Genomic DNA, 21,082 nt, shown 5'->3' with positions numbered 1-21,082 from the left:
TACCATCAGTGGACACCAGATAACACAGACACAGTCAGTTATCACCTACTCCCCACAGTACCACAAGGACACAACAAGTTCTCATACATCCAACCACCATTTTGAGGAGGGAATGGAAACTCCGGAAGACTGAATGTTTATCTAGTGAGACCATGTAATGCACCCTTGATAGGGAATGGAACTTTCAATAGAAGAAACATTTAAACTGAAAGAAGACTGTTGGAATTGGAAGAGCCCAGTATACCTTCAATTGGAAAAATCCAAGATTTTCTATTACTCAGAGTTATAGAAAATAATTGACTGTTTTTTGGAGGGGGCACATTAATTACGTGTGAATGAGTTTGTGACCCTGCTACTTTTTTCTTTTCATGTATAGCATGAAATCTAGCTCAGATTAAAAATAGTTGTGGAAGAAAGTTTTTAAAAGTGCACGTATGTGAATAAAACAGTATTTCAGTAATTCCTATTTCTGAAATTTCAGTAATGGGAAGCAGCGCATGATCTGTCCATTAGGATGTGGTTCAGTACTAAATATCAAAGTACAGAGCACTGACAAGCAATACAGTTTTTTTTTTTCCTGCAGAACCACTTTACTAATGACATACTTTGTCAAATTTTTATGTGTGACTGACTACTCAACTTCAATATACCTTGACTGGAAGGATAATTGATTAGCAGTTTTTACCAAGTCCACTAAAAAGAACAGAACTTTAATTTCACTTGACAGATTATTAAATTGAGCTTTTATAACATCTGGTTAATCCAAGCCAATTTTTCCTTTGAGTCATAAATATACAACTGTCACATAATGTAGTATCTTAAAAAAAAAAAAAGTCCCCAAACAAACAAAATTATGGAAGTAGATTGTCTCAGTGTGTAAACTGCACAGCAGTAGCAAAGAGCTGCTTTTGGAAGCTGTGTTAACTGTTTCAGCCTGCAAGGACTTCATTCTTAGGACACGTTCTTCAAATTGTATTTCTAATGATGATAGTTTTCCACTTAGAAGCTTATTCATACTTTCTCCCAAGCTCCATCTTGTGACTGCTTGTCACCAGTTTTGAGGCAGCTAGCTGTAATAACTAAAATGCACACTCTAGGGAGACTCCCCCAGTTTCTCTCTATCACAGAACCTTAATTTTCATGACCACCTGATATTTTCTTCTTATGCATTTCTTTACTGGTTTACTGTAGGTTTTCCTTCATTCAAAAATAAGTGCTCGCCCCAATACCTCCAATTTCTAGAATGGCTCTTGGTTCTTAACAGGAACTCAGTAAACATTTACGCAATGAGTAAACTTTTGAACATTGATTATGAAGTCCTTTTACTTTATAAGAAATTAATGAAGGAAGATCAAATCTGTGAGTTTTAATTTATGGATAGTATCATACTTTTAATCATTTTTTACTGACTGCATGAACTAGCCCAATGCAAATGGAGTTGGTTCCCCCAAACCCTAGTTTACTCAGTAGAACTCCCCAAATAAACTCCTTTATATAGCAAAGGTATCTAGATTACTGCTGAAGAGTAATTTATTTAGTACTTGTCTTGTTCTAATGAAACTGTAATTCACATCTTTCATTTTTCCCCTTTAAATTCAAGTTACATTTTATATCTTTTGGTTGTTAGGAGTGGTATATATACATTTTATACCTTTAGTCTTTGATAAATCTTGTGAATTTTAACAGTATTAGGATAACAATAAGTCCCTCTGAGCTTATCTATAAGATTTTTTAACTATCCAACTTTGTCATCATTTAGTAATTGATGATTTTAGGCCACATTGCATGGTTGCTTATGAAATTGTGCTACTAACCAAGATTTTTACTATTTAAAGAAAGGTTATTTTTCTTCTCCTTTAGTTTGAGAAGTCAGAACTAATAAAAATGAATGTCACCCTAAATACTAGTATAGAGCCCGGAACCTGTGAGTTTTAAGCTTAGAAATTAGTGTTTTCCAAACCCTGCTGTTAAACTGATCAAATTAAAAAACAAACAAGAAACCTCTCAAAAGCCTTTTCTTTTTTCCTCTCTTATACAAGTGTAGGATTTTAAAATTTGTTTTGCTCTTCTCTGCCTCTCTCTTTTAATGGAATGAGTATTGGCAAATGTCTGAATAGATATCAGGTTAGTTTTAAAATTCCCAAAAATTTTTGGTAGAAGCATATTAATGCAAAAACTATTATTCACATTGGTTTGAGAGTTTTCATTTGGGAGTTTCTTTTAATAGTTTTTGTTTTCTGAAGAATAGCCATTGTAAAATCTCCCCTTTTAAAGAATAGATCACAGTTCGAGGAAATGAATAAATGAACACCTATCTAATTTGGTTACAATTCAAAACCAGTAATCATTTTAAGAATAATTAAAATGGTGACACGATTCACATTAGAGCGGCATCTGGTCTGTAAAGGAAAGTACTCTTCTTTACTCATTCTCATGGCCGTGGCATCCTCTCACTTCATTATTATTGGTCATTCTTCTCAAGATCAGAAATGAGAATATTTTCTTCTAAATGTACTGTACTAAAGTTGGTTGCAGGATAGTAAGGATTTCCAAACTGTGCAAGTCTCCTGAAGATACCACTATTGTGCTTGTATATGCAGAAGGAAAGTGTGGAAATGGCCAGAATTATTATCAGTGTCACTGCTACTGCAAGGGGTATAATGCTGTGACTTGGTCCTGAAAGAAGATGAAAAAAAGAAAACTTCAATGACAAGTAGTAAGATAGATACTGTCACATAGTTACTTTTTTTTTTTTTTTTTTTTTTTTTTTGCGATATGCGGGCCTCTCACCGTTGTGGCCTCTCCCGTTGTGGAGCGCAGGCTCCGGACGCGCAGGCTCAGCGGCCATGGCTCGCGGGCCCAGCCGCTCCGCGGCATGTGGCATCCTCCCAGACCGGGGCACAAACCCGTGTCCCCTGCGTCAGCAGGCGGACTCTCAACCACTGCGCCACCAGGGAAGCCCATTACTTCCTATTTTATTGTTTCTATGAAAAATCAAAACTTTCTCTACTGTTCTAAACCTACATTTTCCTGGATCCTCCTTTACTGTGTGAATATCTAAAACCAAATACAAAAAATACTGAGATGAAAATTTCCTTTTAATCAGCAAAGTTATGTCATTGCTTATAGCAGGGCTCAGCAAATAATGGTCCATGGATCAAATCTGGGCACCTGTTTTTACAAGTGACGTTTTATTAGAACTCAGCCACACTAATAATGTTTCTATTGTCTATGGCTGCTTTTGTGCTACAAAGGCAGTGTGACAGAAACCATATGGCTGCTACAGCCTGAAATATTTACTATTTGGTCCTTTAAAGAAAAGTTTGCTGACCCCTGATTTATAATAATCATTATTAGTGCTCACAAACACATATACTGCTTTTTTTTTTTAAGCTGAAGAATCCCCATCCAGTTTCACCGCTGTGGTGCATTAAAAATATGAGTAAAATATAGTCCCTGCCTGCAAGGAACTCAGTTTTGTTGGGATCTGATGTGGAGTTGGTCCAGCAACGGTAACCTCCCTGGCTTTTGGCAAAGATTAAAAAAATCAGGACCTTCTCACCTTTTAGATCTCAAGAATCTTGGGAAATGAATAATAGCTCCTCCATTCAAAAAGTTAGAGGGTTCCTGTTTGAGGATTTTCTACTGTAAGAATGTATCTTTTCCAAGTAGACTCTATATCAAAGTTTGAACTCTGCTATTTTTGCTCTAAGCAAAGATCCAGAGAAATATGTAGGGAATGACCCAGAGGCAGAGCAGTAAAGGATTTGTGAGTGGAGGAAGTGCCTTAGTGCACTACATATGCTCATTCACTCTTAAAAGAAATGTCAACATTACCAATAGCAAAAATACACTTTAAAAAAAAAAAAACCTCGATTTTGCAATTTTAAAATAATATTGTATAATTTTGCATAATATTATTGAAAACATGTAGTATTGTGTATGTGTAAAGATATTTTTAAAGAAAGACTGTTGAATGAGTATTCATTCTCAGGATGGAGGCAGCGGGCAGGTACAGAAGGGGCATATGGAATCAGAAAATGTGGAGTGTGGTTCTCCATGTAGCCTCAGTTTGGACGAGTACTTTTCTCATCTGTAACATGGGAATACTGTATCTGCTTCACTGCCTTGGAAAGTTGCTGTGTAGGATAAAAGAGGTGTCTTATGTAGTACAGGAAGCTTTAAAGTCCTGAACAGACATGAGATGTTTCTGATTTGTTCTTGATAGTCGAATGCTAGCGGTTGCTTGGGCACACTAATAGGTTAGTCATGGTTTCCACACAGAGTTGATATCCACACTTTCAGAGCTTCAAAGTTTGGTTCCCACACCTACCAGTTTTTGCTCTTTAATTCCCAATATCTAATCAGTCACCAAAGCCTGATGATTCTCTTTTCCCATTTCCACCTTCCCTTTTTTGTTCCCAGTTCTATCACAAATTACAACCGTCTCCCTTTACATCAGATGGGTGTGACTCCACTGTTGGTGTCTCTAGAGCATGTAGGTGTCCCCTGCGTCCTTCACCATGGAGTTCAGCTCTTTATCCCAGCACTTTCTGTGGATGGATCCTACAGTAATACGGTTTTATTCCCAACACCACCTAACGTGGTCCAGTCTAAGCTCATTCTCAATTTCTGCCTTTAGTCATTCTGGACCTTTTATCCAATATTCCTTCCCTCCTCTATTCTCATTATCTTTTGTGATTCCAAAGACTCATCCCCTCTATGATGTTGTTTTCAGGAGCCCAGGCCATATCAATCCCTCCTTCTTTGTTAATACCTGCATCTAGAAACTGTTGTGATTACTATAAACACCTTCCCACTGTTAATGATCCTTGTTAATGTCTTCTCTTAGAAAGCTCTATTATTTGCAATGGACTAGAATTTTCTGGCTTACATTTCTAAAATTATTTATAATCACCACAACCTAAGTATGTAGCTCAAGATCAAGTTATATGACTTTTATAATATATTGTGGCCTGCAGTAGAGAATCGCATCTACTTATCCACAACAAGGATACCTAGACCTGAATTATATTTCCTGGGACCAAAGATGGAGCTTAAAATTCTGAGTAGCAGCTGCCAGAATGAGGGTTGCTGGTTTACATTCCCAGCTCTATTTGCTTGAGGTGAACTTCTTTTTTTGCCCATTAAGTTAACAGCTAGGGTGACACAAGAAAGTCATAGTCTTTGATTTGATTTATAATGATTTTTTTTCTTCATATCAGAGGAAGGAGCTGAAATGTTCTCCGACTTGTTTGATGTAAAACAAGACGATAATGTTAGAATCTATCTGAATACTCACTGAATACTTAGATTTTAAAAGCTTTAAGTGCTAAGGAGGTGGGTCAACTTTAGTCAAGGTAGAAGCAAAATGAAGATTTACTTTCTAACTTTACCCACCTGCTTCCATTTTACATATAAATCCTTTTTTGTCTTGACATGAGGATAACTGCCACACTCCTTCGGGAATCCTCAGGGCAACACACAGATGGGGTTTGACGTGGTCCATCTCTGGCTTCCTAATACCCCAGTTTGACTGGTCTGCGAGAGTTCCATCAAACCACTTTATGGTTTCATCTGTGGAAAAAATGCTAACATGAATTATGGGCATGGTTATCAAACATACTAAGTCTGGAATGAACCTTAAAAAGCAGCCCCTAAATTTAATGAGACTCTCTTCTTATCTGATGCATTCAACAATCATGAACTCAACATTAAAAGGTAGGTATAAGTGAAATTGCCTTGTGAACAACTCTCTTTATTTTAGATATATTGTTCTAATTTAGTTCATTCAAGATATGATGTTTCTTAATGTAACAGTTTGAATTTGAAATATTCCCTATCATTACAAACAATTTAAAGAAATCATTTAAAGTCCTAACAGCTATATCATTACAAAGTAGATCACTTTCTAAAAGAATTTTACAGTGAGCTTCTTTTTTGTTGTAAAGTGCCCCTTAAAATTTATTAGATTTATAGATAGAATAACAAAATTTGTAGTTTGAACTTAAAAGCTTAAAGAAAAAAACTTCATTACTTCAGTATATTGAATATCTTAGAAATCAAGTAGTTGCAAACAGTCCTTTATGAGCACAGAGTACAATGAGCTTCTTTAAAAAGCAAGCCAGTGGTATACCAAGGGGTGGGGGCAGTGGTAGAATCCATCCATGCGTAGGTGATAAGGATTTAAAACAAACAAAACTAAGCATAAGTCAGTCAGCTTTTTATTATCACCCTGTGCTAGAAGTTTTAAGCAATGTCGGTGATTGAAATACTCTTCCTTGCCAGCATGGACCCATCCTCTACCTTGGTACACCACTGTAACAAGTTCTCTATACCACTCAAAGTAATTTTCTTTACAAGTACTTTCAACAACCGTCAGTTACATAAAGAAAAGAATAGCATGCTCTCATCTGATTACAAACTCTGGTTTTTATGAGTAGCAAATAACAGTTCTACTAGCACTATTTATCACTGAAATATTTCCATAACTCTGTTGTGCTCTTATAACATTTAGAAACCTGGGGTATTTTCAAGTAAATATGGTTTGGTGTCTATGACTAAGTCTGTGAACACAAAGTTCCAGCCAAGCATCTTCATAATGCAAGATTAAGTATAAGATAAACTTGTTTGTTTTCATTTTTGGTCTTCTGGGATTATTTCAAAGGGCAAGAAGGTATAAAAAGGGGTTAGCAATGATGTCTTTGGAAGAAATGGCTTTAGGATTTATGATATTTTTTTAAACAGCAATGTATCCAAGGAAAGTTTTCTGGTTTGCAGATGCCATTTCCATCAACCTTGACCATTGTGTATTTATTTATGCCCTCTCCTCTTCTCTACCCAGTCACTTACTGTCACCATCAAACTGAGCATTCAGCCAAACCATCTTGACAGAAGAACTGAAAGCTAAAAGCTGGTCTAGGAGAAATGAATTTTCAGCTTCATCTTTGATTGTTAAAAGATTAGATCCTATAAAAGAGACAAACAGCAAATGAATAACTATTTGTGTTTACATGTAAATACAATTAAAATAATGTCTTCTTACCATAATTCATAAAGCTCAGGCTTTGATGCATGTAAATCAATGAAGTTAGAACACTCCTTCACACACCATACACAAAAATAAACTCAAAATGGTTTAAAGATTTAATATAAGACATGACACCATAAAACTCCTAGAAGAGAATGTAGGCAAAATATTCTCCGACATAAATCATAGCAATGTCTTCTTAGGTCAGTCTCCCAAAGCAAAAGAGATAAAAGCAAAAGTAAACAAATGAGACCTAATTAAACTTATAAATTTTGCATAAACAAAACAAAAAGACAACCTATGGAATGGGAGAAAATATTTGGAAACAGTGTGACCAGCAAGGGCTTGGTTTCCAAAATATACAAACAGCTCATAGAGCTCAATATCAAAAAAAACACAACCCAGTCAAAAAATAGACGGGAGACCTAATTAGACATTTCTCCGAAGAAGACATACAGCTGACCAACAGGCACATGAAAAGATGCTCAACATTGCTAATTATTAGAGAAATGCAAATCAAAATTATACTGAGATATCATCTCAATAATATCGAGATGCTATCCAGTCAGAATTGCCATCATCAAAAAGTCTACAAATAGTAAATGCTGGAGAGGGTGTGGAAAAAAGGGAACTCTCCTACACTGTTGGTGGGAATGTGAATTTGTGCAGCCACTATGGAGAACAGTATGGAGGTTCCTTAAAAAATGAAAACTAGAGTTACCATATGATCCTGCAATTCCATTCCTGGACATATATCCAGAAAAGGTGAAAACTCTTAATTTGAAAAGATACAGGCACCCCAACGTTCATAGCAGCACTATTTACAATAGCCAAGACATGGAAGCAACCTAAAGTGTCCATTGACAGATGAATGGATAAAGAAGATATGGTATATATACACAATAGAATATTGGCCATAAAGAAGAATGAAATAATGCCATTTGCAGCAACATGGATGGACCTAGAGATTATCATACTGAGTGAAGTAAGGCAGACAGAGAAAGACAAATATCATATGATATCACTTATATGTGGAATCTAAAAAAATGAAACAAATGAACTTATTTACAAAACAGAAACAGATTCACAGACATAGAAAACAAACTTATGGTTACCAAAGGGGAAAGTTGGGGGAGGCATAAGATAGGAGCTTGGGATTAACAGATATATACTACTATGTATAAAATAGATAAACAGCAAGGTCCTTCTGTGTTGCACAGGGAACTATATTCAATATCTTATAATATCCTATAATGGAAAAGAATCTGAAAAAGAATATATATCTAACTATCTATCCATATCTGAATCACTTTGCTGTACACCAGAAGCTAACACATTGTAAATCAACTATACTTCAATAAAAAAATTAAAAAGCTCAGGCTTTGAAAAGTGAAAGTTTCCATTGTTAATAAGTAATTTTTGATTAGAATTTTAAAAGTAGTATGACATTTATTAAAAGATACAAGCTTGTACTTAAAGAATAGAATATTAATTTTCAGGAACATTAAAGATTCATAATTCAAATTCATTCAAAGGGAACACTTTTTTGGGAAAGTGCAGTATCCTGAGATATTGTCTTGGGTTTTTAATTGTATACTGGACATTGAACATTTTAGCCATCCCCCAAACAAGCAAATTCAATAATATTTACTTTTTCAATTGTTTTTGTTGCCTCTAAAATCACTAAATAATCAGACAAATGAAGAAAACTACATTGTTTACTGAAATGTCAAGAAGGAACACATTGAAAGCATTTTACCACAACAAAAGAATTACCTTCCTTTTTACAAAATTCATGAGCAGCGTCAAAACTCGTACTGTCTAAGACGGTAGAAAAACTGTAGCAATTACTTTTGAATTTTATCCAGGGAATAGATGTTTCTGAGCACAACTCTGGGTATCCAAATGGTCTTGTTTCTATAAACAAAATGAGTTATGATTTCAGGGTGGTGACTGGGTTCACTTATTGAGATAAACATTGCATTACATTCTATGAAAGACCAAGATAAATATATGTAATGAGATTTTCATGATAATACTCTGAAAGAGTGGGTTTAATGTAAATGATTACAAAACTGGAATGGCTTATAGCATGTCTGGCAGAAGTAATCTTTTCCTACACATAACAGGGTATATTAATGCATAGCTTCATAGGCTTAGTTTGGGTGTTATCTTTAATATTTACAGTTAGTGTCCTAAAGGTTGGAAAAACTGGGGGATGTGATTCAGAGAAATACTGGCAGCTGAATGAAGTTGGTAAAAGACACTTCCAAATGTACAGAATGTGTTCCATTCAGTGCTGAAGATTTAGTAAATCCTTACCTGCTAGTCAACTTAGAGAAAATAAAGCATTCAATAAAGTAACATATCATAACATAACATAACATTAGTATAACATAATATATCATAACATAGTATAACATATCATAACATAACATATATCATGACATGACATAACACAACATAGCATAACATAACAAATCATATCATAACAACATATCATAATATATCATGACATAACATAACACAACACATAGCTAAGGGGAATTGGGGGAAGTCTTTGTTTCAGAGGGCAAGCATGAGAGTCAGACACACCCACACTGAGATCCTAGGTGCATGGCTGTGGGTATGTTACCTATCTTCCGCACACTCCCACACACGTAAAAGAGAGCTAACAATAACATCTTTCTTACAACTTAAGAAGTTAGGTGAGCTAGTGCCTGTCACTTAAGCACTCAATAAATGTAGCGTTATTAAAAAAAGAAGGATAACTTCATGGTGTTTTAGAAGGAGAATTAGCTTTCCCAATACATATGGCTATCATTTATATTTTTGTCCTGAATTGTTTTGAGCTGAACTTACATAATATGTGTGCTATTTGACTTATGGTATCCAGAGAGTAAGTAAATACGTGCACACTTACTAAATGAGAGATTTAAAAAGAAACCAGTTAGTGTTAAGGAAATTTCTTTTTGTACACCATAGCAATCAAAGGAAAGGGGACCTGATTTAATGGGATAAACATGATATCAGAGATCAAGGAAACTTGGCTTCTGCTCCTGGTGCTGTTGACAGACATCTGTGAGATCGTCAGGAAGCTATTTAATGTTCTGAGTTTAAGTTTCATCTTTAAAATAATGTTCATCTGGTTGGGCGAGGTGAACATTCAGTGTAATGAGATACTATTATCATTACTGTCATGTTTTATATATACACATATAATATAAATACAAATATTATTACCATAATGGTGATGATGATGCTCTAGAATCCTATTAATCTTTGACTTAAACATAAATCTTCAGTGGTATTCAAGGTCCTCCACACATGCTCCTAACCTATGTTTCTAACCTGATTTCCTACCTCTGTCTTACCAAAATCCTGCCATGCAGGAAAATCTCAACACCAGCTTTGCTCAGCTACATGCCCAGTCCTTTCTTCCTCCCATGTCTGCCCAAGCTTTTCTGCTCAGAATGCCTCTCCATGTCCCATCATTTCCTGATCACACCCATTCTTCAAGACCAATCTCCACAGTCCTGTCCTTCAAGAAGGCGTTTTGCTTTTCCCCGAGTGGATCTGATGTGTCCATTTTCTTGCTAACCCCCCACAGCACTTGCTATGGCTCTTATATCATTTGGTAGCCCTGCCTCATGTAACACTTATTTGTACATCACCTACCAGACCGAATGCTTCTTGAGGGCAGATACTTCATACTACTTTCCCTCACAGCTCTTGCTTAGCACAGTGCCTTGCATACAGTAGGTTCACAGTATGTATTTCTTGAGTTGAATAGAATTGAACCTACCTGTGGGAACATGACAAATGGCTCCTTGCAGATATGACTCACAGGCTGTGCTACTCCAGTGTCCACTGGTGTCAGCGAAAACACAGTCACCCAGGAAGGATGACTCATCATCTTTCCAAAAAGTGAAGGAGGACTTGGTGCCATCTGACCAGTCAAAATTAAGACCATTCTGTGGAGGGAAACTGAGCCATCATTTCCTTGCCATGAATGCTGGCAACATCACCCAATGCTGTCTGAGCAGCTCTCACTTCATGCATGGATTTATATTTCCACATCTAGACTTATATTTCAGGAAGTCTAGGACAGCTTGTGGAAATGGCCTGACAAAAAGGACTATCTGCCATAAGCAACATCTTCTTTAGTTTTTGGGAATCCTTGGTTCCCTCACCATAATTTCCTGGTAAGCAATCAGAGTGAAGTTGAATCAATATCTTGTTCTTTACACCAAAATAAATTTAAGATTGATCAAAGATTCATACATATAATTGAAAACATAAAAGTGCTAAAGAAAACTTGGCTAAATATTTTATACTCTTGACATGGGAAAAATCTTTCCGAGTCTGATAAAAAAATCCAGAGGCCATAAAGCAAAATTGACTACATAAAGTTAAAAATTCTGTAATACAAAAATACAATAAACAGCCATGAAATGCCATCCTTTCACCTATCCTACTGGCAAGGATTAAAATTTTGACGTACCCAGTGTTGGCAAGGATGTGAAAAAACTAGGTGCTATCATACACTGTTGTTAGCATGTAAATTGGCACAAAATTTTAGAGGGCAATATGGCACCATCCCTTGTTAAAATTTATAAAGGGTATTTAGCAACTTCATTCCTGGGGATTTATCCTACTTGTACAAGGATATTTGTTGTGCATTGTTTGGAATTGTGAAAACTGGGAAGAACCCAAATGTCCATTCACATGAGAATGATTTAATAAATTGTGGTATATCCATATATGCTGCTGTCTCAAAGAATGTATTAGATTTTTATGAGCTGACATAGAAAGCTGAACAACGTATATTAAATTAAAAGCAAGCTTAAGGACAGTATATATAGTATGAGCTCATTTATATTTTAAAAAAATATACATACTAATCCATTACATGTGTATATATATGCATACACAGAAACTTTCTAAATGACACACAAGAAACTGTTAACAGTGATTAACTTTGAGGAGTAGAACTAGAGGTCAGGATAGAATAGATTTACTTTTCGCTATTTGAGTGTGTAATACTTGTATTTTAAAAAATTTAAAAATATTACTTTCCAAACCATTTCCCTAGAGGAGGAAAATAACGCACATGTTAAATTCCAAGGGGTACTGAATTAATTAATAACCGAATTTCTGTGCAGGAAGCATGATTCATTTTTCTTGGGGATTCTTTAAAGGCAACATATTACCCAAACGCAGGTGCTTGAGTTCAGTATGTATTCCAGTGCACATATAAGTCAGTATCCTGAAATTTTTCAGACATCTTCAGAGAAACTTTGAAGGGCATGAATTTCCAGAAATTAGGCAAGTAGATGTTTACCCTAAAAAGGGACACCTTTTGTAGTTATATGCTGCTCATGAGGTTGGTCAGTAGTTATTGTATAATCCAATTACCTAAATGTTACATTTACTGTTATTTCATGGCTTTTTTTTTTCTGTGCTAATTTCAGTGGCTATATCACTAAGGAGGTAGATATGAAACTTAATTATGCAAGGATTGTCCAAGGGATTTTAGGACACCTACATCTTCAGTGAACAGTCCAATCCAGTGGGCATGTCCTAGCCGGTTGAGGATAACAGTGAGGAAAGACTGGTGGTACTGGTCTGTAATGCTGACCAGTTCTGCTCCGTGCATCAGGCAGGTTTTTAGTGCTGTATACCAAGTCATATTTTCATTAATTATTTTGTAAGTTCTGTTTCCATATTCTAAGGTATTGGGGATTGGGTACATATCAGATGTATTTATACTGTGTCCAGAAGTATCTAGAAAAAGAACAACAAAAATTATTTGTAGAACCTGGATGGGAAGGGGGAGGCAAAGCTTAGCATGGATCCCTGTACAATGATCCGTGCTGTCGTTAACATCAGAGTTTTTCTTCCCAGAATTGACTATTTCAAAATGAAGACAATACCTGTAAGCATAGGGGATACTAAAGAATGAAAACACTTAGGAAATTTAATGAATGAGTTTTAAATATATATATAAACATATATTGAATCATTTCTAGATTTCCCAGTTTTGACAATCCCTTGTCAAACTGACCACTTTTTGGTGGAACTGATAGGGTCTCCTTAGGCAAGCTTACTTCTACTAGGTACACTCAGCCTAACACATGCTGCTGGCAGAACTTAATACTTACTGAGAGAATATTAACATATATAACGTAGTCAAACACTGCTTTGCAAACACAATTTACAAGTGCATATTCTCAAATATAATACTTTATTAAACTTTTGGGACTGTATGATAGTTGCTATCATGTTTAATGCTAACATGTATAATTTCTAAAGAGAAGTTAAAAAATAAGTTAATGCTTAGAAATACACACAGTTCTTAGAAACCATTACTATTAATATGTCACCTATCAGAGTCAAGATTTATAAATTAAAAGACAAGGTTTTCCCACACATGATCATTGGTGCTTTGTATAAATGAGTGGCTGTGATCAAGTGAGAACCAAGCTCATGTGTTACATATAGATGTTTCCTCTTTACTATGTGCATTTGCCTTTTTGTTCTGTACTATCTTTAGGCCGAGTTTAGGCATCCTAAAACACACAAAAAAGGTAAGCATTTCTCAACTGTTTGATCCAAGGTGGCTGGGATTTCTCTCTGTATACTGGTTTTTATCCACGTTTGGGGTTGAAAAGGAGCATGTTGGTAGGTCCGAAGACCTGGGACTCAATCGCAGTCCTGACCCTAAATGGCCAAATTAGTTAATCTCTCTAAACTTTAAATTTCTGGTCTGTAAGAGATTACTAAGGCCTTCGTTAGAGGCGTGTGGGTAAAATTCAAGGAGATATGCACAAAGAGCACCTACTATAGGACGTGGAACACAGCAGGCACTCAATAAATGCTGCTTCTTGCTCTCCTCTCCTCTTCTTGTCACACTCTCCCAAATAAAAATGGCAGGGTGAGGCTTTGACTTTTCCTGAAACTGTTACCTCAGTATAGCAGTAGTACATATTGTAAAACCAAAGTAAAATTAATCTATTCACCAATTAAATTTTGATGGACCACACTTTCATCATCTCTTTTTCTTTGTAGAAGTCTATTTGCCATCTGATGTACCAATGTTATTTATACAAAGCAACATAATACCAAAGTAGCCATTTAAAAATGATAACAATTTTTAAAATTAAAGTAACTGAAATTCTTTGTATGTGTGACCCAAATACCAGTTTAACTGGTTTTCCCCACTAAGTCATGCCCCTGTATTTTCACATATATGAGTTTCTCCCTATGTTATTGGTTTCATCAAGTTTCAAAACATAAGTGATTTTGAGCACTATGATTTTGCCATCTGCTGCCCTGAGAAAGATCCACCTGAAACCAAGTTCAAAATTGGGGGTCTTGACTTTGCCCTTATCTCTCTTTTTATTCAGATATCTTTATTCTTTCAGGCAGATCAAAGACTTTAGGTTCGAAACCCAATGTAAACACATACTCACATGGCACACAAAGAAGAGGAGTCAGAATTTGGATATTCACTGTAGACTACAAGAACTTGTGTAGTTGAATAATAATATAATAGAAACAATAATAACAAAAGCAACAATTGTTTGTTAAACACGTGCTAGGAACTTGCTAAGCATTGTATATATGTAGAGTCTGTGAGATAGTTATTATTCCATTTTACAGATGCAGAAATCAAGGTTCAGAGAAGATAATAAACTTGACTGACAGTTTATTTATAGAGGTGGAATAGGAACCCAGGTGGGATTTGAACTCCACCACCACTGCTCTATACTGTCTCCAAAAGAACATAAACATTATTAGTCCCAAAAATATCAAAGAGAGAAAGTGGTCAGAGAGTACATTTCAAGAAGAGAGCGACATCAAGGTCCTGGAATAGAATCATTGTATTTGAGAGAACTTGAGTATGTTACTTATTTTTCCTAAGCCTCAATTTCCTCATCTGTAAAATGTGGAGACTTTTACTTACTTCATAGAAGTGTCGGGAGGACTTTATGGCACAATACTTATAAAAAGCAAGGCACAGTGCCAGGCGTATCGTAAGTGTACAAGTAATGACGTATTGATATTATTTCTTTTCTGACGAGACTCTGCTCTTCTCATAATACTCTTGCTATAGCTGATCTGGTATCTTTCATTTCCTGACCACTACCGTGCTAAAGTGATAACTGTGAACTAGGAAAGAGGATTTCTCTGGAACTGCTTTTCTGAGGATGGGTTGATACTTAGTATCATCAAAGAGTTCAGATGTTTGCAACACTGAGAGGTATAATTCATATTCCAAGTAAGCATATGTATCCTAGGCTGCCTAGAATTCCACACAGCTCCAGACACAAATTATGGCCTTCTAGGGAAGCCTGGGACTCAGTAAAAGCATGAGATGTGAGCTATTGTTGTTATTCTTTTTATTTTTGTTACTCAAGGTCACTTACAGTGCATTCACATTGTTCATCCCCCACTGGCTACCTGTAATACTATAGCTTTGGTATTTCATACCAGAAGTCATTGGGGGTTCTGATATCTAGAAACGTGCTGTTTGCCATATTTAGCCACAGAGACCATTTTAGGGTTCCAAGAAAGGAGTAAGTATTGAGTTGGTTTATTTCCTTGACTCTCTTCCAACATATTTTCAGTGTCTTTTTAAAAATATCTGAACAGACACATAATCCTAGAACAAGCAGTAAAGCCTTTTAATATGACCAAGATGGATGCATAAACTTGGTCATCACTCAAGTGGTCTCTGGAGTCCTTAGAACCCCACTAGGGGGCACAACCCTGAGGTAGTGGAGATTAAGTGACTTAAAAAATAAGTGCTGGCACTTAGCTATGAAACTATCATTTATACAGTGTGTAAAACAAATGTGGAAGAGAAGAGTGGGCCATGGAAATGAAAGGAATAAAAAAACAAATATTTCTTACCCTGCATTTTTTCACAAACAAACCCATAGCCTTCTTCTCTACAGTCTTCAAAATACCATTTTCCAGTGAAATGAAAATTAGGATTATTTGACAGCAAGGCACAGAGAGGAATGCGTTTTTGAACTTCGGTGGTGTTATGACTTGGAATCTTCAAAAGAATACATGTTTTTTTAAAAATGGTAACATATAATGTTATTATAACATTGATATTTTTATTAAGGACATAATTTTAAAAACTCAAACACTATTATTCCTTTATTTGCATTTAATAAACCTGTTCACAAATCAGTTCATAACCCACAAAATAAATAATTATTGTGATGAGTAAAGAAATTATATTCATGGAACACATGACAATTATATGAAATTACATTATTAAAAATTTATTAACCAACTAATAAAAATTTATGCCTACAAAATATAGGAAGTAAAAAAAAGAAAAACTTCAGTAAACAAGTCTCAAATAGGATCTCTTGCTAAAATGATTTCTAAAAAATAAATCTTAAAACTTACATTTACTATATCAAATGGGGACCAATTAGAATATGACACGGGCCTTCCATTTAGCCATTTTTCATAATCATCATTTTGTAACCCTATCCACACATTAGTGGTATGGCCAAAAAGATTCATAGTAATGAAAGCTGAAAAATAAGAATACATTATCAAATTTAATACCATATAAACCATTTGGGTAATCATCAAATTCTGTTTATAGCTATGATTTTATTTAAATGATAGCAAAACTTAATTACGAATCAACGGTAGGAATTTGTTACTTTGTCCTTATTAAGATGATGCCGTCTCTGTCACTTTTGTTCAGTTTAAATTGACAGCAATTAGCTGGCTAAGCCTGGGATTTCATCATATCATTAGTAAAACAATTTCCAGTGTTCATTCAATGCCTTTCTAAACAAAAGAGGGTTTATCCATTATACTTAACTAAAGTACACGATTATTGCCTAAATAGCAAATGAAAGTGTGTAGGTAACTCTAAAGGGATCTAAAAAATTATACCATGCAATTATAATAGATTATACCTCAGATTATTTTAGCCATTTTGAAATGCCGATCATAAATATATCCTTATTCTTTCCACTACGCCTGGTGAGACAAAAGACTCCCCAAAATCAGCAGTTTGTAAACAATGGAGTGTACTAACTTTTACAGATGTCATGATATAAACCTTATAGGTCAAACTGAAAACGTACGTGTCACCAGCAATATAATACTTAAAATGTTGATTTGGAAATGTTAGTATTTTGGAGGAATATTTTAACAGACGCTTGAATAAAAATGGTGATTTTTGCCTGATTGAACATTGAGTACTCTACCTTGTTCCACCTCATTTTCAATGGCGACAAGTGTCCCCCCTTCTTCAACACAAAAATCTTGAGCAGATGTCCAGTTCTTCCAATCGCTTGGGTCCTTGGGGATTTTCATCAAAAGGCACTATAAAAATGTCCAAAAAAGCATTCATTTCCATATTTTCCTAAATGAATTAAAAGTTTCCTAAAGATACTGAGGACCAGCTTTGAAAATTTTTTATAATTTTCTTGCACAGAAATGACTCTTTTTTTTTTCCTCCCCCCAGCTGCTCCAGAGGTGTGAAAGAAAAACAAAGAGGACCAGCTTTCAGGGTGAGTCAGTGCCTTTTGTACATTTGCATCAGGCGGGAACAGAGGATGCAGGATGTCAGAACGATGTCTTCAGCTCAAGGAAAAATAGCATTCCTTCTAAAAAGGAGCCAGCCTGACTGCAGAGTTTACAGTGGAGGATTTAATCTTGAAAATATTTCTTTCGGTGGCAGTTAATAGATTTGTTCCATTTATTTACAAATACGGTTCCTCACTTTAAGTGAGAGAGGAATATTGAGGAATCAAACCACATCAGGTATTTAAATTCACTAAATACTTGGAGTCAGCCATGTGATCCAAAAGTCAATGAGGAAGAACCAGAAAAGAAAAAAATGAGCCCAATGGGAAGAAAAGCAAGGGAGGACCAAGGAAACCTAGGAAGGAGAAACAAAGGGGAGGGGTGCCAACAAGGTCAAAAGGAACTCAGAAAGAAGGCTGTGGGGTTTGGCAGTGAGAGTTGATTTTCACTCGAGAGAGAATCATGTCTGTGGCGTGGCAGGGGTTACTTATTATGGGATGAGAAATATGGAATGGTAACTGCTAGGCAGATCAGGCAAGTTGAAGAAAATCACCCCCTCACCAAGCTCAGTGAAATTTAATCATGTTAGTTGGGCTATATGGAGTCAGGGGAGAGGGAAAGATAGAAGAGAAAGGCTGTAACAGATCAGGCAAAGTTCCAGAAAAGTCAGGAGAGACTTTATGCCAAAAATATTCCATGTGGATTATTCTCTCATTAATGAACATAGCCAACCCTGGTCATTGATAGGTGTGATCTTGAGGTCTGCCACTGAGAAAATCCCAGCTACAAGATTATTCTAGGCTAATGTGGCAACCTCCATGCCACGTGAGAGTGCATCCTTCTGCATCCTTCTTTAATTTCTAAGTTTATCAGTCCCCCATCCCTTCCCTACTGTCATAGACTCCTTACAAAGCAGAGGGACTAAGTGTTGCTCCTCTTTGAACAGCAAAACAAACAATGTCCTCAGTAAATATTTATGCAACAAAGTAAAAGCCAATAGACCCTGAAATGATTGTCAAATGACGTTCTCAGGATTCTAGATTTAGTCCAGTGGTTCTCAAACAAGGCCACTTTGCTCCTCAGGTGATATCTTCATAATGTCTAGAGACATTTTGGTTGTCACAGTTCAAGGGGGGAGGGGGTGGTGACTGCTATTGACAGCTAGTGAATTGAGACCAGGGATGCTGCTAAACATTCTATAATGCACCGGTCAGTCCCTCACAACAAGGAATTATCCAGCCCCTAATGTCAATACTGCTCAGGTAATTCTTTTCAGAACCCAATTCCGAACGTGTCACCCTTCAGGGATTTTCCACTGTTCTTAGGATAAAAACCAGAAACTCTGATCTAGCCTGAATTTGAGTTGCCAACTAAGAGAGGAAGTACATTTTCTCTTCTTCTGATCCCCTTTACCTTATTTGCTTCACAAAGAAATGGAATTGGCTTTAAAGGGTTTTAATTTTATAACAACTACCCTTTTATCAATTTCCTTTCATTCTGCCTCTTTCCTCTAATTACAAATTCCAAAGAGTGGCGCATACTAATTATTAGGAAGTCTTATCATTTAATGCGAATTCACCTTGTGTTCAGATAGTTGCACTAATGAACCATTCATAAATACCAGTGAACCTCACTGTTTCATTTAGCTCAATAAATCTCTCCAGAAAACACACACACATACCCCCGCTTCCCACCCAGCCCCCACCCCCCACCCTGTTTGCCTCAGCCAGGATTTACCAGCTTGAGTATGGGAGTGTAGACCCCCATTGCCACAACTTCATTGTTTCTAAAAATATAACATGTTTACTAACACACTTTGAAATTGTGTCCATAATTAAAGCAAAGTAGCAAGATGGAGTACAACACCCTCAATTTTAAATTGTTTATTACTGATTTGCAAAATGTGATCAAGTTTAATGCATCTCTGATATTACTGTGAATTAAGGATACCTTACTGTATTCCAAAAGAGTTTTGAATATAAAACTCTTTTGTCTCAAAGTCATTTCCAGTTCAATACTTGAAAATGGAATTCATGATCTTCCTCCCAAATTTGGTCCTTTTTCAGTGTTCTTACTGACATTGAATGGCGTAGTCAGTCATGCATTTACCTAAATCTGAAACCTGAGCGTCTTCTCACCCTTCAGTCACCTTCATCACCCCTTCGGTCCTACCATTTGGACGTCTCATTTCTGAGACCTTCACCACTCTCCCTATTCCCACCACCCCACAGTCTCTGCCACCATCATCTTAGCCCAAAGGACTTATCTCTTGCTTGGACTATTGCAATATCTTTCTAACTGCTCTTACTTTCCTCAACCTCACCTTCCTCCAGTCTATCTTTGGTACTGCAGCCTGAATGATTCTTTCTTTTCAAAACTCAACCCTGATGATCATATCCCTCTTTAGTTAAAACCCTTCAGGGTTTCCTATTGCTCTTAGGATAAAAACCAGAAACTCTTAACACAATAATCGCCCTTGCCTACTTTTGTCTCACTTTCTACATTCTAGTTCTCTATGCTTCTTTTACTTTCTTCAATATGTCACATTCCTTCTCACCACAGGTCCTTAGTACATGTAGTTTCCCCTACTTTTAATGTTTCCTGTCCTTCTGACCACCTCAGTCAGGTCCTCCTGTTATATACTTTTATGGAACTGTGTAACTCTCCATCGCTTGTGTCACAGTTGTAAACTAGAGTTATTTTCATAATTTGCTAATGTTTTCTCCCCCTCTAGTCTGTAAGCTCCCAAAGAGAAGGGATTATATTTGTTTTCCTCACCATTGAGTTGCCAATATCCAGCATATTTAAATGCAATGAATGAATAAGGTGCTAAGAATTTGAATAATTTAAAAGAGGAGAGAGTTTTTTTTTTTTTAAGGAAAAACTGTGTCGTGCATGAAACCAAATATTGGCTAATCCAAAATTAGATGGTGCAAAGCAGCCATCAGCACTAAATCCAGGTCCCTGAATAAAAATGTATAAGTAGAAGCACAAGAGTTAATCTAATATACACAGAGAATTTCTTCCTCTTACATACAACTCTGCTGTGACAAGTATCTTAGATGACTCACTCTTCCTGGGGTAATCCCTGGTCAAACCTCTTTTACATCATCAAACATGGGGAAAATAATTTATGAGAAATGATAAAAGACACTTAACTTCTGGTATCTCAGTTTTGAAACTCTTAAAGGTGAAGAGTCAACCAAGTGGTATTTTTTTCTTAGAAATAACCAATGAAAATTTGTCCTAGGAAGCTGACAAACAAGAAGCAAAGTTTAGTGGAACATAATACAGTGACGCTTATTCATAATTCTGAAGTGAGTAATGTCTGTCGTTGCTATCTCCCAGTTCTCCTTCTGTAGCTTTTTTTTGTTAGTCAGAACTATGCCCACTGGGCTTTCCACTCCTCTCAACTATTAACCCTCCTATTCCCACCTTTTCTAATGATCTGATAAACCCACTTATCCCAAAGTGTAG

At 36.1% G+C, this 21,082-nt stretch overlaps 1 protein-coding gene across 1 annotated transcript in view; it reads right to left on the bottom strand.

Moving 5' to 3' along the window:
- Nucleotides 1-334: 334 nt before the first annotated feature.
- PLA2R1 (phospholipase A2 receptor 1) overlaps nucleotides 335-21,082 on the bottom strand; it is a 116,301-nt gene continuing 95,553 nt past the window's right edge. The window contains exons 21-29 of the mRNA XM_029224783.1: nucleotides 17,284-17,401; nucleotides 16,463-16,593; nucleotides 15,950-16,097; nucleotides 12,579-12,817; nucleotides 10,836-11,004; nucleotides 8,807-8,947; nucleotides 6,853-6,969; nucleotides 5,401-5,577; nucleotides 335-2,676 (exon numbers count right to left, since the gene is read on the bottom strand). Coding sequence (XP_029080616.1) covers nucleotides 2,462-2,676; nucleotides 5,401-5,577; nucleotides 6,853-6,969; nucleotides 8,807-8,947; nucleotides 10,836-11,004; nucleotides 12,579-12,817; nucleotides 15,950-16,097; nucleotides 16,463-16,593; nucleotides 17,284-17,401 — 1,455 coding nt within the window. The 3' untranslated portion in view covers nucleotides 335-2,461. The remainder of the gene's footprint in view (nucleotides 2,677-5,400; nucleotides 5,578-6,852; nucleotides 6,970-8,806; nucleotides 8,948-10,835; nucleotides 11,005-12,578; nucleotides 12,818-15,949; nucleotides 16,098-16,462; nucleotides 16,594-17,283; nucleotides 17,402-21,082) is intronic.

This window comes from Monodon monoceros, unplaced genomic scaffold (assembly GCF_005190385.1).
Source record: "Monodon monoceros isolate NGI ecotype Baffin Bay Population unplaced genomic scaffold, NGI_Narwhal_1 Super_Scaffold_16, whole genome shotgun sequence".
Lineage (NCBI taxonomy): Eukaryota > Metazoa > Chordata > Mammalia > Artiodactyla > Monodontidae > Monodon > Monodon monoceros.
This window is presented reverse-complemented; position numbering and strand designations above follow the sequence as displayed.